The sequence below is a fragment of the Rutidosis leptorrhynchoides genome, chromosome 3 (assembly GCF_046630445.1).
Source record: "Rutidosis leptorrhynchoides isolate AG116_Rl617_1_P2 chromosome 3, CSIRO_AGI_Rlap_v1, whole genome shotgun sequence".
Classification (NCBI taxonomy): Eukaryota; Viridiplantae; Streptophyta; class Magnoliopsida; order Asterales; family Asteraceae; genus Rutidosis; species Rutidosis leptorrhynchoides.
The window spans coordinates 386470641-386486031 of record NC_092335.1 but is presented as its reverse complement, the minus strand read 5'-3'; the positions used below and the strand labels follow the sequence as shown (position 1 = coordinate 386486031).

Genomic DNA, 15391 nt, shown 5'->3' with positions numbered 1-15391 from the left:
CTTTAGTACTTCGAAATTTATATCATATCCGAAGGGTGTCCCGGAATGATGGGGATATTCTTATATATGCATCTTGTTATTGTCGGTTACCAGGTGTTCACCATATGAATGATTTTTATCTCTATGTATGGGATGTGTATTGAAATATGAAATCTTGTGGTCTATTGTTACGATTTGATATATATAGGTTAAACCTATAACTCACCAACATTTTTGTTGACGTTTTAAGCATGTTTATTCTCAGGTGATTATTAAGAGCTTCCGCTGTCGCATACTTAAATAAGGACAAGATTTGGAGTCCATGCTTGTATGATATTGTGTAAAAACTGCATTCAAGAAACTTATTTTGTTGTAACATATTTGTATTGTAAACCATTATGTAATGGTCGTGTGTAAACAGGATATTTTAGATTATCATTATTTGATAATCTACGTAAAGCTTTTTAAACCTTTATTGATGAAATAAAGGTTATGGTTTGTTTTAAAATGAATGCAGTCTTTGAAAAACGTCTCATATAGAGGTCAAAACCTCGCAACGAAATCAATTAATATGGAACGTTTTTAATCAATAAGAACGGGACATTTCAAAGAGGGAGTATATATTATATATATGAAATTGATATATGATATTGGTGCATCTCTTACACTTCCATTTGATGCATATGCATATTTATAGTGCATAAGATATACTGTACAATACCCATATTTTCAATATGTAAATAGTAAAGAGAAAGCTAACACAGTCGGCCACTACTTTTTAATTTCATAACACTGTTAACGTTATTAAAACTAAAAAATAATTAAAATTAAAATACTCGTAATACATACGCGCGGCTCGTAGTTAAGTTTTTCCGTTACGAAGCCTCGAAAACAATGACGACGTAAAAAGGGGGCAAATTCATAACTCACCGTCAAAAATCATTCCGTTTCTACAACAATTCAACTACATTTCTTCAATAATCCTTAAAATCGTAGCCATTCATCGTAATTGTTCGTGATTAATACACAATATTATTCAAAATTCTGTTTCTCAGCAAGGTTTTCGGTTGATTAAACGCCGGTTACGATCGGAAAAAGTGATGTCGGAACGGAAAACGACATCTAGGTCAAGAGTTTCCGGCCGAGTTGTCGCCGGTGGCTCACATACGGCTGTCGATAGTATATCATCATCAGGTTCCGTACAATTAGGTCGCATTCAACCACAATCGCCAAGTCATCGCACCGTTTTCTGTAACGATCGTGAATCAAACTATCTCGCTAAATACCTGGTGTGTTTATATTATAAATTCACAGATATATACAACAAAATATGAATCTACTGATTTGTTTTGTTATGTTAAAATTGGCGGTTAAATTATGAATCAAACTATCTAAGCTAAATACCTGGTATGTTTACATCATATGTATACATATATCGTGTGTATGTAATATATATACACACATTTATGTGAAATTACTGTTTTATCACTTCTGTTATGATAGGCGTTTAAAATGTGATTGCATATAGAAGAAGTGTGTACCTTATTAGCTGTTGAATTTTATTTATTTTCAATTAGGATATCACATTTTCTTACATGAAGTTAAGCAATTGTATTATGAAAACTAGTATGTAATTTTAACTGTATTTATGCTATTTATTGTCATTGCAGTCCTTGGAATATTATGTGTCTTGGAATTATTACAGATCATATATACTAATTAAGCAATTGTTGTTGTTGTTGTTGTTGTATATACTAATTAAAGTTAAATGTGACTTATTTACCTGTAATTCACTGTTTATTTTCTTATTATCCTGTTTTTCAGATTTACTAAATACAAAGTTTAACTCATTAATATGCGCCGCCAATGAAATACTATATATTTGTGTCGTACTAACTGGCATTTCGTGGTGTTTAATCTCAATTCTAGTGGAATTTCATCTATAGAACACTAGAGTATATTACAGGCTTGTTAAGATCAATAGCTTCTGAGGTAGAATTTGGTGACAAGAGGTGATTAGTACATTGATTACAACTTAGCATCCACATCCGATCCACTAATGATCCACATCCATATTCATATATGTTATCTATCACTTATGGGTGGATCGGGTGGATATCTAGTGGAGTAGGTAGTATGTGACATCCTGCTTAGAGTTACCATGTCTAAATGGGGTTTTTGATACTGCAAAGGATGTTTACCGCGATAAGATTATTTTGAAATGTGTTTAATAAGGTTTAATCTCAATTTATAAGATCTATGTGCCCAAAAGTGCCGATTAATCTGAAGTCTCAGTCTGTAGTCATATTGATTTTTGGAAGCTCATTGTTTCTCTCCAATGTACTTGGTAATTTTGTAAGCTGTACCGCTAATGGTTATATCATTTGGCATGATCAGGGAAATGGAGTATCCACTACAAAGTACAACCTTTTTACTTTTTTGCCTAAGGGGCTGTACGAACAGGTAAATTATATTAAGCATTCAACAAAGAAATTTGAAGCAGTCATAGAACACCATAAACTGTTCTCAGAGCTCTTAAAATTTGTCATACCTATGTTCACATTATCCACATCATTTGTATTTTGTGTCACGAAAATGAAAGTAATTTGGTTTATAATAGTTCATTATATGACTAAATTACTATTCCTTAATGTACAAATACACATGTAAACAATACAATGGTCTGTTCCATGCTTGGTTCTTTTAAGGTTCCACTGTGTTTCAATCTCATTTCACTCAGGTCTTCAAAACATAAAATTAACTTCGGCTACCTTTTACATTTTTCCTTTGTGTTATTCCAACATCACTACAGTTAACTGATTATCTGAACCTTTATCCTACATATTGACTTGGTATCTTTCTTTACGACTGACAGTTCAGGCGGGTGGCTAACCTATACTTTCTTACTATCTCATGCTTATCATTTACACCTGTCAGGTATGTTTTCTCAAAAAGAACCCCGTTATAGGAGAATGTACATTACGTTGTTGATGTGGTTACCCATCTTTACATGCTTAATTCTACTTTTCTGGAACATTGGTACAACTGAATATTTTTATTTTGGGTCAAATAGTTGCCGATCTATGTTGTCCTTTATTACTGAGAAATAATTAATGTGACTAGTTAAAAAAACGTGAATTCTTTGCTCATCGATTGATTTTTTTTATGTTCTGAAATCATAGCTCAACATTCAACATTAGTGATTATAATTTTGATTATGATTCTTACACCCGTATGCCACCAATATATCTAGGATTTGGTTGAATGTATAGCTAGACTCTCATAAAATGTTAGCTACCAGCAAAGAAATCAGTTATATTAACTGTTTCTTTATGACAATGCTTACAAATTCTTGAAGAATAGAGTAATACTGTCTGGAATAATTACCCAAAATAAAATCACCAAAAGTTTTCTATCTACTGTGACGATCACAAGAATAATGCTGTATAGACCTCTCACTGATAAACTCTATGAGCATGTGTTTTTTTGTTTTCATTTATACATATAAAAACATTAATGTTTCCCTTATAATTCTTATCACAAGTTTGCTACTTCGGTGGTATTTCTTGTCATCATCATTATTTTCGTATCGATACTTCACATATTGACTTGAACTCCAGGGCAATCATATTAGGCCTCCATCTCTAGGATTTAATTTTGAATTTTAGTTAAATGAGGGTAAACAACTTTATAATCTAATAAGAAGGACCTACGAGTTTGGAATTTATTTATGTGTAATGGATCATTGATAAATGTTAATTTTAAAATCCCTTATATTTGATTCTAATGATGTTATCAGCCCCTAACATGGTTAATTTCCTGTACAGTCCTGTTAGCCCAATTACAAATGTAATTCCTCTCAGTATTGTGCTTTTTGTCTCTCTTGTGAAGGAGGCATTTGAAGATTGGGTGAGGTTTATTTTCAACATTTTTATGTCTTTTCTTTTAGTTTCTATCTTCCTCACCAATTGACTATGATAACAGAAGCGGCTTCAAAATGATAAGACAATAAATAATTCTCCAGTTGACTTGCTTCAAGATCAAAAGTGGAAATCTGTACCCTGGAAGACACTGCAGGTTGGGGATATTGTTAGAGTAAGTACGCTGCAAATCCTTTTGACCTTTGACTGTTTATCTCAGGCCACTAGATTAAATTCTATGGTAGTTACTAGTTAATGGTTGAAAAGCCATGTTTTATATGCGTTTAATAACAAGATAGAATATGATTCACTTCTATATCCTGATAAGATCTTACTCCATTTACAAATCATTAAATGATATGACTTACTAGATGCTTATTGACACTGCTGTTATTTATAGTGTCACAGTCACTATTAGATCATAATGCTCATCTGGTTGCAGGTGAAGCAAGATGGGTTCTTTCCAGCGGATTTAGTATTTCTTGCAACTACAAATCCTGATGGTGTTTGCTATACTGAGGTATGTTCACTTTTTCATGTTTTGCTTTTGGATTCACAGAGGAAACCTCCCTAGTGACAACCTTGGGTCCCCACTAGCGAGTAAAACCCTGGGTGACGAGCCCCCGAGTGATGAAACCCGTAACCGGGTGAATTGCACACATTTGCATCCCCTCTAGTCAAGAGCTCAATGTATTTTGCATCTTTTTTCTGTGCACCTTTCACGTCTGTACCAGTATCTGCTTTCATGATTCTTTAGCAAAATAAATCAGTTATGTTATATGAATCGTATCGTTTATACAATTTCTTGTTCTGATTCACGATGATAGACTGCAAACCTGGATGGTGAAACAAATCTTAAAATCAGGAAAGCTTTGGAGAAAACGTGGGACTACGTAAACCCTGAGAGAGCCTCAGAGTTTAAAGGTTAAATCTTAAAGTTTATGAATAATTATTTATAGAATAGTATTCAAGGATAAAATCCCTTTATTACTTAAAGTTGTTTAGTGCGTTGAATTTACTATTGGTGATGATGGACCATTTGTAGGCGAAATGCAGTGTGAACAACCAAATAATTCACTCTATACCTTCACTGGGAACTTGGTACTACAAAACCAAACTTTACCCCTTGGCCCAAATCAGATTCTGTTGCGAGTAAGAACTATCAAATCATATATAATTTATATTTATATTATTGTCTAATTATACCTAACATTGATTGATGTATTTTATTTTATTTATTTATGTTTAAAAGAGGAACTAATCACTAACACTGCTGTTCATGAATTTCAGGGATGCAGTCTTCGTAATACAGAGTATGTCGTTGGGGCTGTAGTATTTACTGGACATGAGACTAAGGTTCTTAATGTTTTCTTCTATTTTTAATATTATTAATATAATATGTTTTTCATTCCGTCAAATGTGTATTATCATTGAAATACAGGTAATGATGAACGCCATGAATGTACCTTCGAAAAGGAGTACACTTGAGAAAAAACTTGACAAAGTAATTGCTACACTTTTTGGTGTTCTTCTTGCCATGTGTCTCATTGGGGCTATAGGAAGGTGATATAATATCATGCTCATAGTTATATTTCTTAAATGACTTTTTCATCCTTCTGTTACAATAATCCAATTTCTAAAATTATTTTGCAGTGCTACATTTGTAAATGTGAGGTATTACTACCTACAGCTTGGGGTTGATGAAGAATCTCAACAATTTAATCCCAGAAACAGGCTTTTGGTCTTTATTTTAAGCATTTTTACCCTGATCACTCTGTATTCACCGATTATTCCTATATCTCTTTATGTTTCTATTGAGGTAGGTTTATGAATGTCACTTGATACATACTCCCTCCTTTCCAAATTAGTGTCCACTAGAAAACTGGCACGCAATTTTACAAAAGTACAAATTTCCACAATTTAATAGTCAAAACTGAGATTCTACTTTTGGAAGTGGATATTATATTGTGGGATATCTAGTGCTGCATAACTTGATATCACTTGGCAAGTACTTGGTTTTTGCAACTTGGGGAGTACTAAGTCAAACTTGGTAAAAACTTGGTCAAACTCTGTATTACTCGGAAAATCAGTCAAAACTCGGCAAAAACTCGGTCAAAACTCAGAAAATTGGTCAAAATTCATTTAAAATCGGTCAAAGTCAAACTTGGTCAACATCCGAGTACTCCCTAAAAGGTCTCGACCGACTGAGTACTTCCCGAGTAGTGATTTTTGCTAACTTGGTGATATCCCAAAATGGTAATGTGGACACTTATTTGGGACAGAGGGTGTAAATTTTTCACAGTCTTACATTTTTTTCAGTGACTTGTTTCTTGTTTTGTCAGATGATCAAGTTTATTCAGTCAACTCAGTTCATCAATAATGACTTGCGTATGTACCATCCGCAAACCAATACCCCTGCATTGGCACGAACATCCAATCTAAATGAAGAACTTGGTCAAGTAGAGTACATATTTTCTGATAAAACTGGAACTCTAACGAGAAACCTAATGGAGTTTTTCAAGTGTTCAATTGGTGGAGAAACATACGGTACCGGTGTTACTGAGATAGAAGTGGGATTAGCAAACATGGAAGAGGTACAAAAACCATTAGCCAAAACAATAATTTAATTTGATGTGACATAATATGATGCATAAACTATATAAGTTACGTTGTAATAACTTCACAGGTACAGAAACCGTCCACCAAAACACGCGATATAGGTTTCAATTTTGACGATGCTAGGCTTATGTTGGGTGCCTGGAGGAATGAACCAAATCCTGATATGTGCAAGGTAATTACTTTCATAACAATGTTGAGCATGAACAGTAATAAGCTAGGCTTAATATAGTGTGAACAGTAGCCATCGATTCTTCTGTAATTATAAACTTGATGGAAAACTTTTTTCTCGTAATCTATTCACTATCCCAGAAGACGATATACATTTCGATATTTTGTGTACAGTACAGCACTACATTTTGATACAGATTTGGTGTAATTCATGGGACTTTACGATATTACAATTCAAAGACTGCTTGTTGTTTTCACTTAGTAAGACCACTTTCGTTGCTTGTTTAGGAATTTTTCAGATGCCTAGCTATATGTCATACTGTACTCCCTGAAGGTGAAGAGACCCCTGACAAACTTCGATATCAAGCTGCATCCCCCGATGAGGCTGCATTAGTCACTGCCGCAAAGAACTTTGGCTTCTTTTTCTATAGGTATTTTTTACTCCAATAGTACACTTAATATTACATTTTTTTATATAGCAAATTCTTACAAGCACCAAGTACAATTTGATTGACAGTACATGTAAGTATGGAGTATAGTTATATAGTTATATTATCCCATGTTATCATATAATTCACTTCAACTATTTCAGGCGTACGCCTACAATGGTATATGTGCGTGAAGCACATGTTGAAAAAATGGGGAAGGTTCAAGATGTTCCTTATGAAATCCTCAACGTCCTTGAGTTTAACAGGTATAACATTGTTTTACTTTTTACCTTCTTATCTAATGCTCTGAAGTTAGTTAATCCTAGTTGTTTTGGTTTTAATAGTACTAGAAAGCGCCAGTCGGTTGTATGTCGGTATAAAGATGGAAGGCTTCTATTATACTGCAAGGTAAAATATAGTAAGCCTCCATTATATCTTAAACTTCTTATCTATAATGTAAACTGATATTAGTCCGATCATCTGTTAATAACAGGGGGCTGATTCTGTAGTTTATGAGAGATTGAGGGATGGAAATGATGAAATAAAAAAACTTACAAGGGTACATATGGAACAATACGGAGAAGCTGGATTGAGAACTTTATGCTTGGCGTATAGAGATTTAAGTCCCGAAATGTATGAAGGTTGGAATGAGAAATTCATCCAGGCAAAATCTTGCTTACGAGATCGTGAGAAGAAATTAGAAGAGGTAAGTAGACTTGATAATATTTATAACATATAGCTTTTTTTAATAATATATAGGTTTTTATGATATTTTCTGTAATTATAATGTATTTTTAATTTATCTTTAAGAGATACTATGTAAGTCGGTGTTTTCCCAGCTAATTTTTAAATGGACTTGAGGATTCAATTTACACTAGAACTAGAATAAGGTCAAGGCCAGACAAAAAGTCAACTTTTGACCGACGTTAACCCAACTTGGACCCGACTTGGACATGACTATCTAGCGTTGACTGACTAATTAAACATTTTTGGGCAAAACGGGGCCGGGTAGTCACCTAACCGCCATAGGTCAACAGGGTCTAGCTGTCTAGTGGGTGAAAGTCACCCAAAGTCTGTTTTTAGGAGACAACCTTCTATATCGTTTTATTTCAAGATTTGGATCATCACTAAATATAAGTGTTAACTCATTTTGCAGTCATAATTAAATCATTTATTTTTCATAACGAAGAAGTGGTAATGGGTGAGCAGACTAGCCTGTTTTGACCAATTACCCAATCATCCCTGCTGCTCATTTTACCACTTTTTAATCTTATTAGTGTTTGAAAAACACGCGTAACTGAAAACAGGTAGCAGAACTGATAGAAACGGATCTTAATTTGATTGGATGTACTGCTATAGAAGACAAGCTTCAAGAAGGGGTGCCAGCCTGTATAGAAACTCTTTCTAATGCTGGATTAAAGATTTGGGTGCTTACAGGGGACAAAATCGAAACAGCAATAAATATAGCTTATGGTATGTCATGATTTTTTTTTTTAATTTTTTTTTTCGAAAGGCAACATTTAATAGCACGAGAAACAAAGGTACAACACGAGAATAGTACCCATTACAAAGCTTTGGGTACTATTAAGAACTCGAGAATAAATAATTGGGTTGCAAAGAAAGCAACTCAAAGGAACTACACAAATGATCCTAATCTATACAATATTGAAGTGGATTGGATAGCCATTGTATCCATTCAATCTTTATGTGCTTGCAACGCGAGGAGATCCAATCGAAAGAAAGCAATTGAATTTCCATTAAGCCACCCGGACCATTCCAACACGTATTTGTGAAAACTTTCCGATTTCGATTCTTCCATATTAAATAGCCACATGTCCACTCTAGAGCTTGCCAAATTTGTGATCCTACGAACGAAAGTGACCGATTGCTTTTTCCTCGGAAGGCCTCGTTAATGCTAAGATTTACCATCGAACCCATACCCCACCATTTATATACCCTCTCCCAAATATCCATCGAATGCCAACAAAATATCATTGAGTGCTCAATTGTTTCCACATCTCGTCACACAAAGGGCATCTAACTGTATCCAAGTCAATCCCTCTTTTATCAAGTTCGGTACGGACCGGGATACGGCGTTTCAATACCCTCCATATGAAGATTTCCACTTTTGAAGGAACTAAATTATTTTTTAGTGTAGCATCTCTCGAACCGTTGAGGGGAAGAAGCTTCTCGTCAATCAACGAAGTGAGTTTCTTTGTTGTGAATACTCCATTATTCGCTAGTCGCCATGCCCAAGTGTCTCTGATTTGATCCTTTTTTTGAAACACATCAAGTAATGCCTTTAACATCTCGAATTCGCCACGTGTTCTACCATTGATATCCCCAAGCCAATTCCATGTTGCCTCCCATCCATGTTCTGTCCAATTCAGCCTATCCCGTACGCAAACCTCCTGAAACTGCTCGAGTCTAAACAGCCGCACAAACTTGTCTTTTAAGGGAACCTCACAAAGCCAAGGTTCTGACCAAAACTGAGTGCTCGATCCGTCACCCACCTGCTTGTAAAATGAGTGCTCGAATTGTATTCCTGTCTTTTCAATATCTGTACCTGCACGTAAGATGTTAAGCCAAACACCACTCTTCCCTTTTGACCCGTGAAGGCCCAAGGGAAGAAGTAGCCCGTTAGCACCATGAATACTTTTAATAGTTATAACCCAAAGTGAGTTGGGCTCCAATTTAGCCCTCCAAAGCCATTTACCCAGCAAAGCAAGGTTTTTTGCCCGTAAGGATCTAATGTTCAGACCGACTTCACCATAGGGTAAAAATGAGTCTTCCCATTTGACCCATGAGATTTTCGAATTTTCACCCGACCCGCCGAAGTTTTTCCGAATGCACTCGAGGAATTTTATTACACTCAAAGGCGCACGAAAGAGAGAGAAGTAGTATAGCGGTAGACTATTGAGGCCCGATTTAATTAGCGTTAATCTTCCACCAAAATAAATCGTTTTTGCCTTCTAATTTGCAAGTCGTGAATTAAATTTCTCGATTACCGGCTTCCAATTTTCCACACGATTCATATTCCGGCCTATTGGTAAACCAAGATAGGTAAATGGGAGCTCACCAACTCTACATCCAACTCGGTGTGCCATAAGCTCTGTTTCGGATGATGAAACACCGAGTCCAAAGATTAGGCTTTTGTTGAAGTTTATTTTTAAATCCTATACCTTCTCAAAGCAATTTAATAACTTCATCAAGTTACAAAAGTTTTGCCTATTCCATTCACCGAGAAAAATGGTGTCATCCGCATATTGGAGATGCGAGATTACCACTTTATCCGAACCAATTTCTACACCTTTATGAAGACTAACACTAATCGCCTTATTCGTAAGCAAGTTCAAACCTTCCGCCGCAATGATAAAAAGAAACGGCGACAAGGGATCTCCTTGTCTAACCCCGCGTTCAATGTTGAATTCGCTAGTCGGAGATCCATTAACAAGAATAGAGATAGAGGCCGATTTAAGACAAGCGTGAATCCACTTTCTCCACCTTTCACCGAAACCCATCCGCCTCATAATTTCAAGTAAGAAATCCCAACTTAGGCTATCGAAGGCTTTCTCGAAATCTACTTTGAAAACAAGACTTTTTTTCTTGCACCTATTGAGATAGTCAATGGCCTCATTTGCTATAAGTGCACCGTCAAGGATATACCTACCCTTTATGAACGCGTTTTGCACCTATTGAGGTCATGATTTATACATGTTTAGAGGTTATGATGTCATAATTAGATACATACACCTTATATGCCTTACTCTTACGTATTTTCAAATTGTCCCAGCGTGCAAGTTGATCAACAATGAGATGAAACAGTTTATTATCAGCTCCGAAACTGATGATGTCAGAGAGGTTGAAAACAGTGTAAGCAATCCATTTGCTAATACCTGAATTTTTAAAAAAATTTTAGTTCAAACTCAATTTAAACATTTCGTATAGGGTGACCAAGTGGAGATTGCTCAGTTTTTAAAAGAAAAGGTTCAAAACGAACTGCAAAGCTACCAAAAAGAAGCACAAAGGATTCTTAGTGGACCATCTAGCCAAAAGTTAGCCCTTCTTATAGATGGAAAGTGTTTGATGTATGCGTTAGACCCAAGTTTGAGATCAACGTTGCTTAATTTGAGCTTGAATTGTAGCTCAGTTGTCTGTTGTCGTGTTTCTCCTTTACAAAAGGCACAAGTAATATATTATATACTTAGTCTTCTGGTTTTTTGATTTAAGTTAAGCCTTTTGTTTATCATAAAAAATTTGTGCAGGTGACAAGATTGGTGAGAAAAGGGGCAGATAAGATAACACTGAGTATCGGTGACGGTGCAAATGATGTCGGCATGATTCAAGCAGCAAACATTGGTGTCGGGATAAGTGGTCTTGAAGGGATGCAGGCAGTGATGGCCAGTGATTTTGCTATCGCGCAATTCCGTTTTCTTACGGATCTCCTTCTTGTACATGGACGATGGTCTTATCTTAGATTATGCAAGGTTATTGATGTTTGTGGCCTATAAACAAACTATTTTTCATTCTATGTTTGTTTCTTAATTTTTTTTCTTCGTGTAGGTCGTTTCTTATTTCTTTTACAAGAATCTTACATTCACGTTGACTCAATTTTGGTATACTTTCCAAACGGGGTTCTCCGGTCAAAGATTCTATGATGATTGGTGTCAGTCTCTGTACAATGTCATATTCACTGCTCTGCCTGTTGTGATCGTTGGATTACTTGACAAGGTATCATTATATTCCCGTTCATGGTTGTTGCAATACTGAAAAATGGGTGATAGGGTTAGATAAAAACATTCTAGCTAAAAACGAAATGAAACATAATGAAAGTAATCAAATGTGTATTTTTACTGATGATTATGTATGTATTCATATTTGACTTGCGAATTATCCATAAAAACTTAAAAGTTTGGACCCAAAGTGTTTTGGGTCCTATTTTAATCCACCTAGTACATAGAAAACTCTTGAAACCTTAATATGAAACTATAGAAGATTAATTTGGTAGCAATATATTAGTTTGACCCAAATGGTTAAAGTGTATATTTGGACCGAGGGAGTCTAATTCTGTATATCATTTGCAGGATGTTAGTGTAGAGCTTTCAAAGAAATATCCTCAATTGTACAAAGAGGGAGTAAATAATGTGTTCTTCAATTGGAAAGTTGTTGCTACTTTGGCTTTCTTTTCGGTTTATCAATCGATAATCGTATACAACTTTGCGGTCATTTCGAGCACGTCAGGTTTAACCACATCCGGATTAATGTTGGGCCAATGGGATGTTAGCACGTTAGCTTTCACATGTCTCGTGATTACTGTCAATTTTCGTCTTCTTATGATGTGTAGTACAGTTACAAGGTGGCATAGTATAAGCATCGGAGGAAGCGTTCTATTATGGTTCATCTTCATCTTTATATACGCTATCGTGTTTGTAGACAAGGTAAATTTTTATTCTTTTTCATTAAATATCTGGATGTTATGTAATTACAGTATATTTGCCTAAATTTGTCTGTGTTTGATTTTCAGGGAACCTATTTCACCATATATGTGCTAATGAGCACCATCTACTTCTATATGATGCTCATTCTTGTTCCAATGGCTGCACTTTTAGCCGACTTCATTTACCAAGGGTGATCATTAATTCTCTATATCTGAACATCTCGAAGACATTCTATATCTTAGTGTTGGCCACAACGAGTGGGTCGGTTAGAATGGGTAAATGGTCAAGATTGGTAATTTTTACAATTGGGTCAAACGGTTCAGGTTAGGCTGATCAAGCGACACTTCTTTATCCATTTTTTCCTAAGTTTTATCAACAAACAATGTCTTTAACTATAAAGTTCAGGCCATAGCGTTAACTATCTAACAATAGAACAACCTTAGTGACCTTTGATGCGTACAACCCGTTTAACATGCCTCATTTACAGCTATCTTTATAGCAAGGTTGTAAAAGTTGTGAGTCGGGGACGAGTCAGTAAGAACCTTGGAGGGACAAGTCGGTGGGACGACTAGGGCATTGACCAACACTGACTTGTAGTAATAAACAAGTTTTCCCTAGCCAAAATTACCACCATGACTACCTAAGACGACCAAATTTTTGGTATCAATTAGTATAGTAGTATATATTGTAATATATATATATATATATATATATATATATATATATATATATATATATATATATATATATATATATATATATATATATATATATATATTCTTATTGTACATAGATATATCAAACATGAAATATAAATATTTCAAACATGGATATATGGCAAAAAATCTAATTTAAAAAATATAAATTTTTGGCCTAACTTTGGCTTTGACCGACTCAGCCGACTCAGACCAACTTTTACCTGACATTTTAGCATCGACCAACTTTTAAGGTGGAACACCAAACCAGCGTGTCGGCCGACTTTTACAACAGTGTTAGCGTATGTTACCCAGTCGATTGGTCATCATCAATAAAGTTAAACCCGAACTGACATTTTTTTCATAACAATGTCTAAAAATTGCCATATATTTGTAAGCGTTCTGACATGTGAATGCTTAACTCGTACGTTTAACTTCAGGTTTCAGAGATGGTTATTCCCTTACGATTATCAGATAGTTCAGGAAATACACAGGAAGGAATCAGATCCTGTTGGTGCCGGGTTACTTGATATAGCTAACCAATTGAGTCCAGAAGATGAAAGAAGTTATGCATTTGCTATGCTCCCTAAAGAAAAGTCAAGGCACACTGGTTTTGCCTTTGACTCGCCTGGGTACGAGTCATTTTTCGCTTCGCAACAAGGAGTGGCTGCACCCCAAATGTCTTGGGATGTCGTTCGAAGAGCTAGTATGAAACCCAAGGATAAGAATCCTCTACATACTGAATAGTACTAGGACGCTTAAACACGAAAAACTGATTTTAACCATTTACGAATAGATTGGGATACATTGAAAGACAATCAATGGCATTTTTGGGTAGTTTTATAACGTTCACGGAGTATATAGTGATAGTATACTATACTAAGGTGTCATTCACTCTAGAATATATATATTATTATCTTTAATATTCAAAGAGATTAGGTTAGAATCATTACTTAAGGGTTCATTATTAAGTCAACAATGGATATCAAGAAATGGCATTTTTGGGTAGTTTTATAACGTTCACGGAGTATATAGTGATAGTATACTATACTAAGGTGTCATTCACTCTAGAATATATATATTATTATCTTTAATATTCAAAGAGATTAGGTTAGAATCATTACTTAAGGGTTCATTATTAAGTCAACAATGGATATCAAGAAATGAGAAAGAGAAAAGTCAAAGAGATGAACACTAAGGATCACAGGATATATGTGATATTTTTTGCAAATTGATTTTTAGGGTATAATAATTCGTATGTGAATGTGAATAAAATTCTAATGTTTGTTCCATACCTTGCGTTTGTATTATTAGTGACTTCCTACTTAACGAAACTCTAGTTTGTCGGGGTTTAACATGTCATTGCAACCAACTTTCTCTCTCCTCTTTTTTCTCTCTGGGCGACTCTGAGCATACGATATTGTTCTATCGCCAATCCCTTGAATCTTTACGAAATCTTTATGTTTTATATTGATTTCCTTCAACTTATCCATGAATCATTCACAGAATAAACCTCCTGATCCATCTCCTCGTACTAATTTTATTAATATTAAAAATAATGAACATGGTCGTCATGACATTGTTTTTAATACTTCGATTCCTACTCCCTCACGTTACTATCGTGATCAGAAGAGTGATAATCCTGTATTAACGTGTGCTGGGAATGATTTTATTGCATCTTTGGAGAAAACAACTGATGCCGTCAATGAATATTGTCATAACCCGTCCTTAACCATAAGAACGAGTTAGATAACGTATGATTTCATTGCGAGGTATTGACCTCTATATGCGACATTTTAAAAGAACAACTGCATTTATTTTACATTACAAACCATAACTCTTATTTTAATACAAGCTTTAGACAATAAAAAGATGATTATCGTTTAGCGATAATCTTAGACTTACAAACTTTACATGTGATGATAACAATACGATTTCTAGCATATTTTACATTACAATTCCTCGGATATGCAGTTTTGTTTTTGACACAAATATGCATACACAAGATCTTGCTTAAATTCAACATGTTGCAGCGGAAGCTTCTAATTATCACCTGAGAATGAACATGCTTAAAACGTCAACATAAAGTTGGTGAGATATAGGTTTAATGCCGGCAGCAATATATATATATAGACCACAAGATT

At 35.0% G+C, this 15391-nt stretch overlaps 1 protein-coding gene across 1 annotated transcript in view; it reads left to right on the top strand.

Annotated features, from left to right (window-relative positions):
* LOC139901323 (phospholipid-transporting ATPase 3-like) overlaps positions 1-14215 on the top strand; it is a 59378-nt gene extending 45163 nt beyond the window's left edge. Inside the window, exons 5-29 of the mRNA XM_071884051.1 lie at positions 1035-1178; positions 2377-2442; positions 2855-2916; positions 3807-3888; positions 3964-4074; positions 4342-4419; positions 4727-4823; positions 4945-5051; positions 5190-5255; positions 5341-5462; positions 5553-5718; positions 6242-6493; positions 6586-6690; positions 6975-7117; positions 7279-7380; positions 7459-7522; positions 7608-7820; positions 8422-8587; positions 10908-10987; positions 11063-11302; positions 11380-11601; positions 11678-11845; positions 12199-12552; positions 12639-12742; positions 13688-14215. Coding sequence (XP_071740152.1) covers positions 1035-1178; positions 2377-2442; positions 2855-2916; positions 3807-3888; positions 3964-4074; positions 4342-4419; positions 4727-4823; positions 4945-5051; positions 5190-5255; positions 5341-5462; positions 5553-5718; positions 6242-6493; positions 6586-6690; positions 6975-7117; positions 7279-7380; positions 7459-7522; positions 7608-7820; positions 8422-8587; positions 10908-10987; positions 11063-11302; positions 11380-11601; positions 11678-11845; positions 12199-12552; positions 12639-12742; positions 13688-13994 — 3621 coding nt within the window. The 3' untranslated portion in view covers positions 13995-14215. The remainder of the gene's footprint in view (positions 1-1034; positions 1179-2376; positions 2443-2854; positions 2917-3806; positions 3889-3963; positions 4075-4341; positions 4420-4726; positions 4824-4944; positions 5052-5189; positions 5256-5340; positions 5463-5552; positions 5719-6241; positions 6494-6585; positions 6691-6974; positions 7118-7278; positions 7381-7458; positions 7523-7607; positions 7821-8421; positions 8588-10907; positions 10988-11062; positions 11303-11379; positions 11602-11677; positions 11846-12198; positions 12553-12638; positions 12743-13687) is intronic.
* Positions 14216-15391: the final 1176 nt, after the last annotated feature.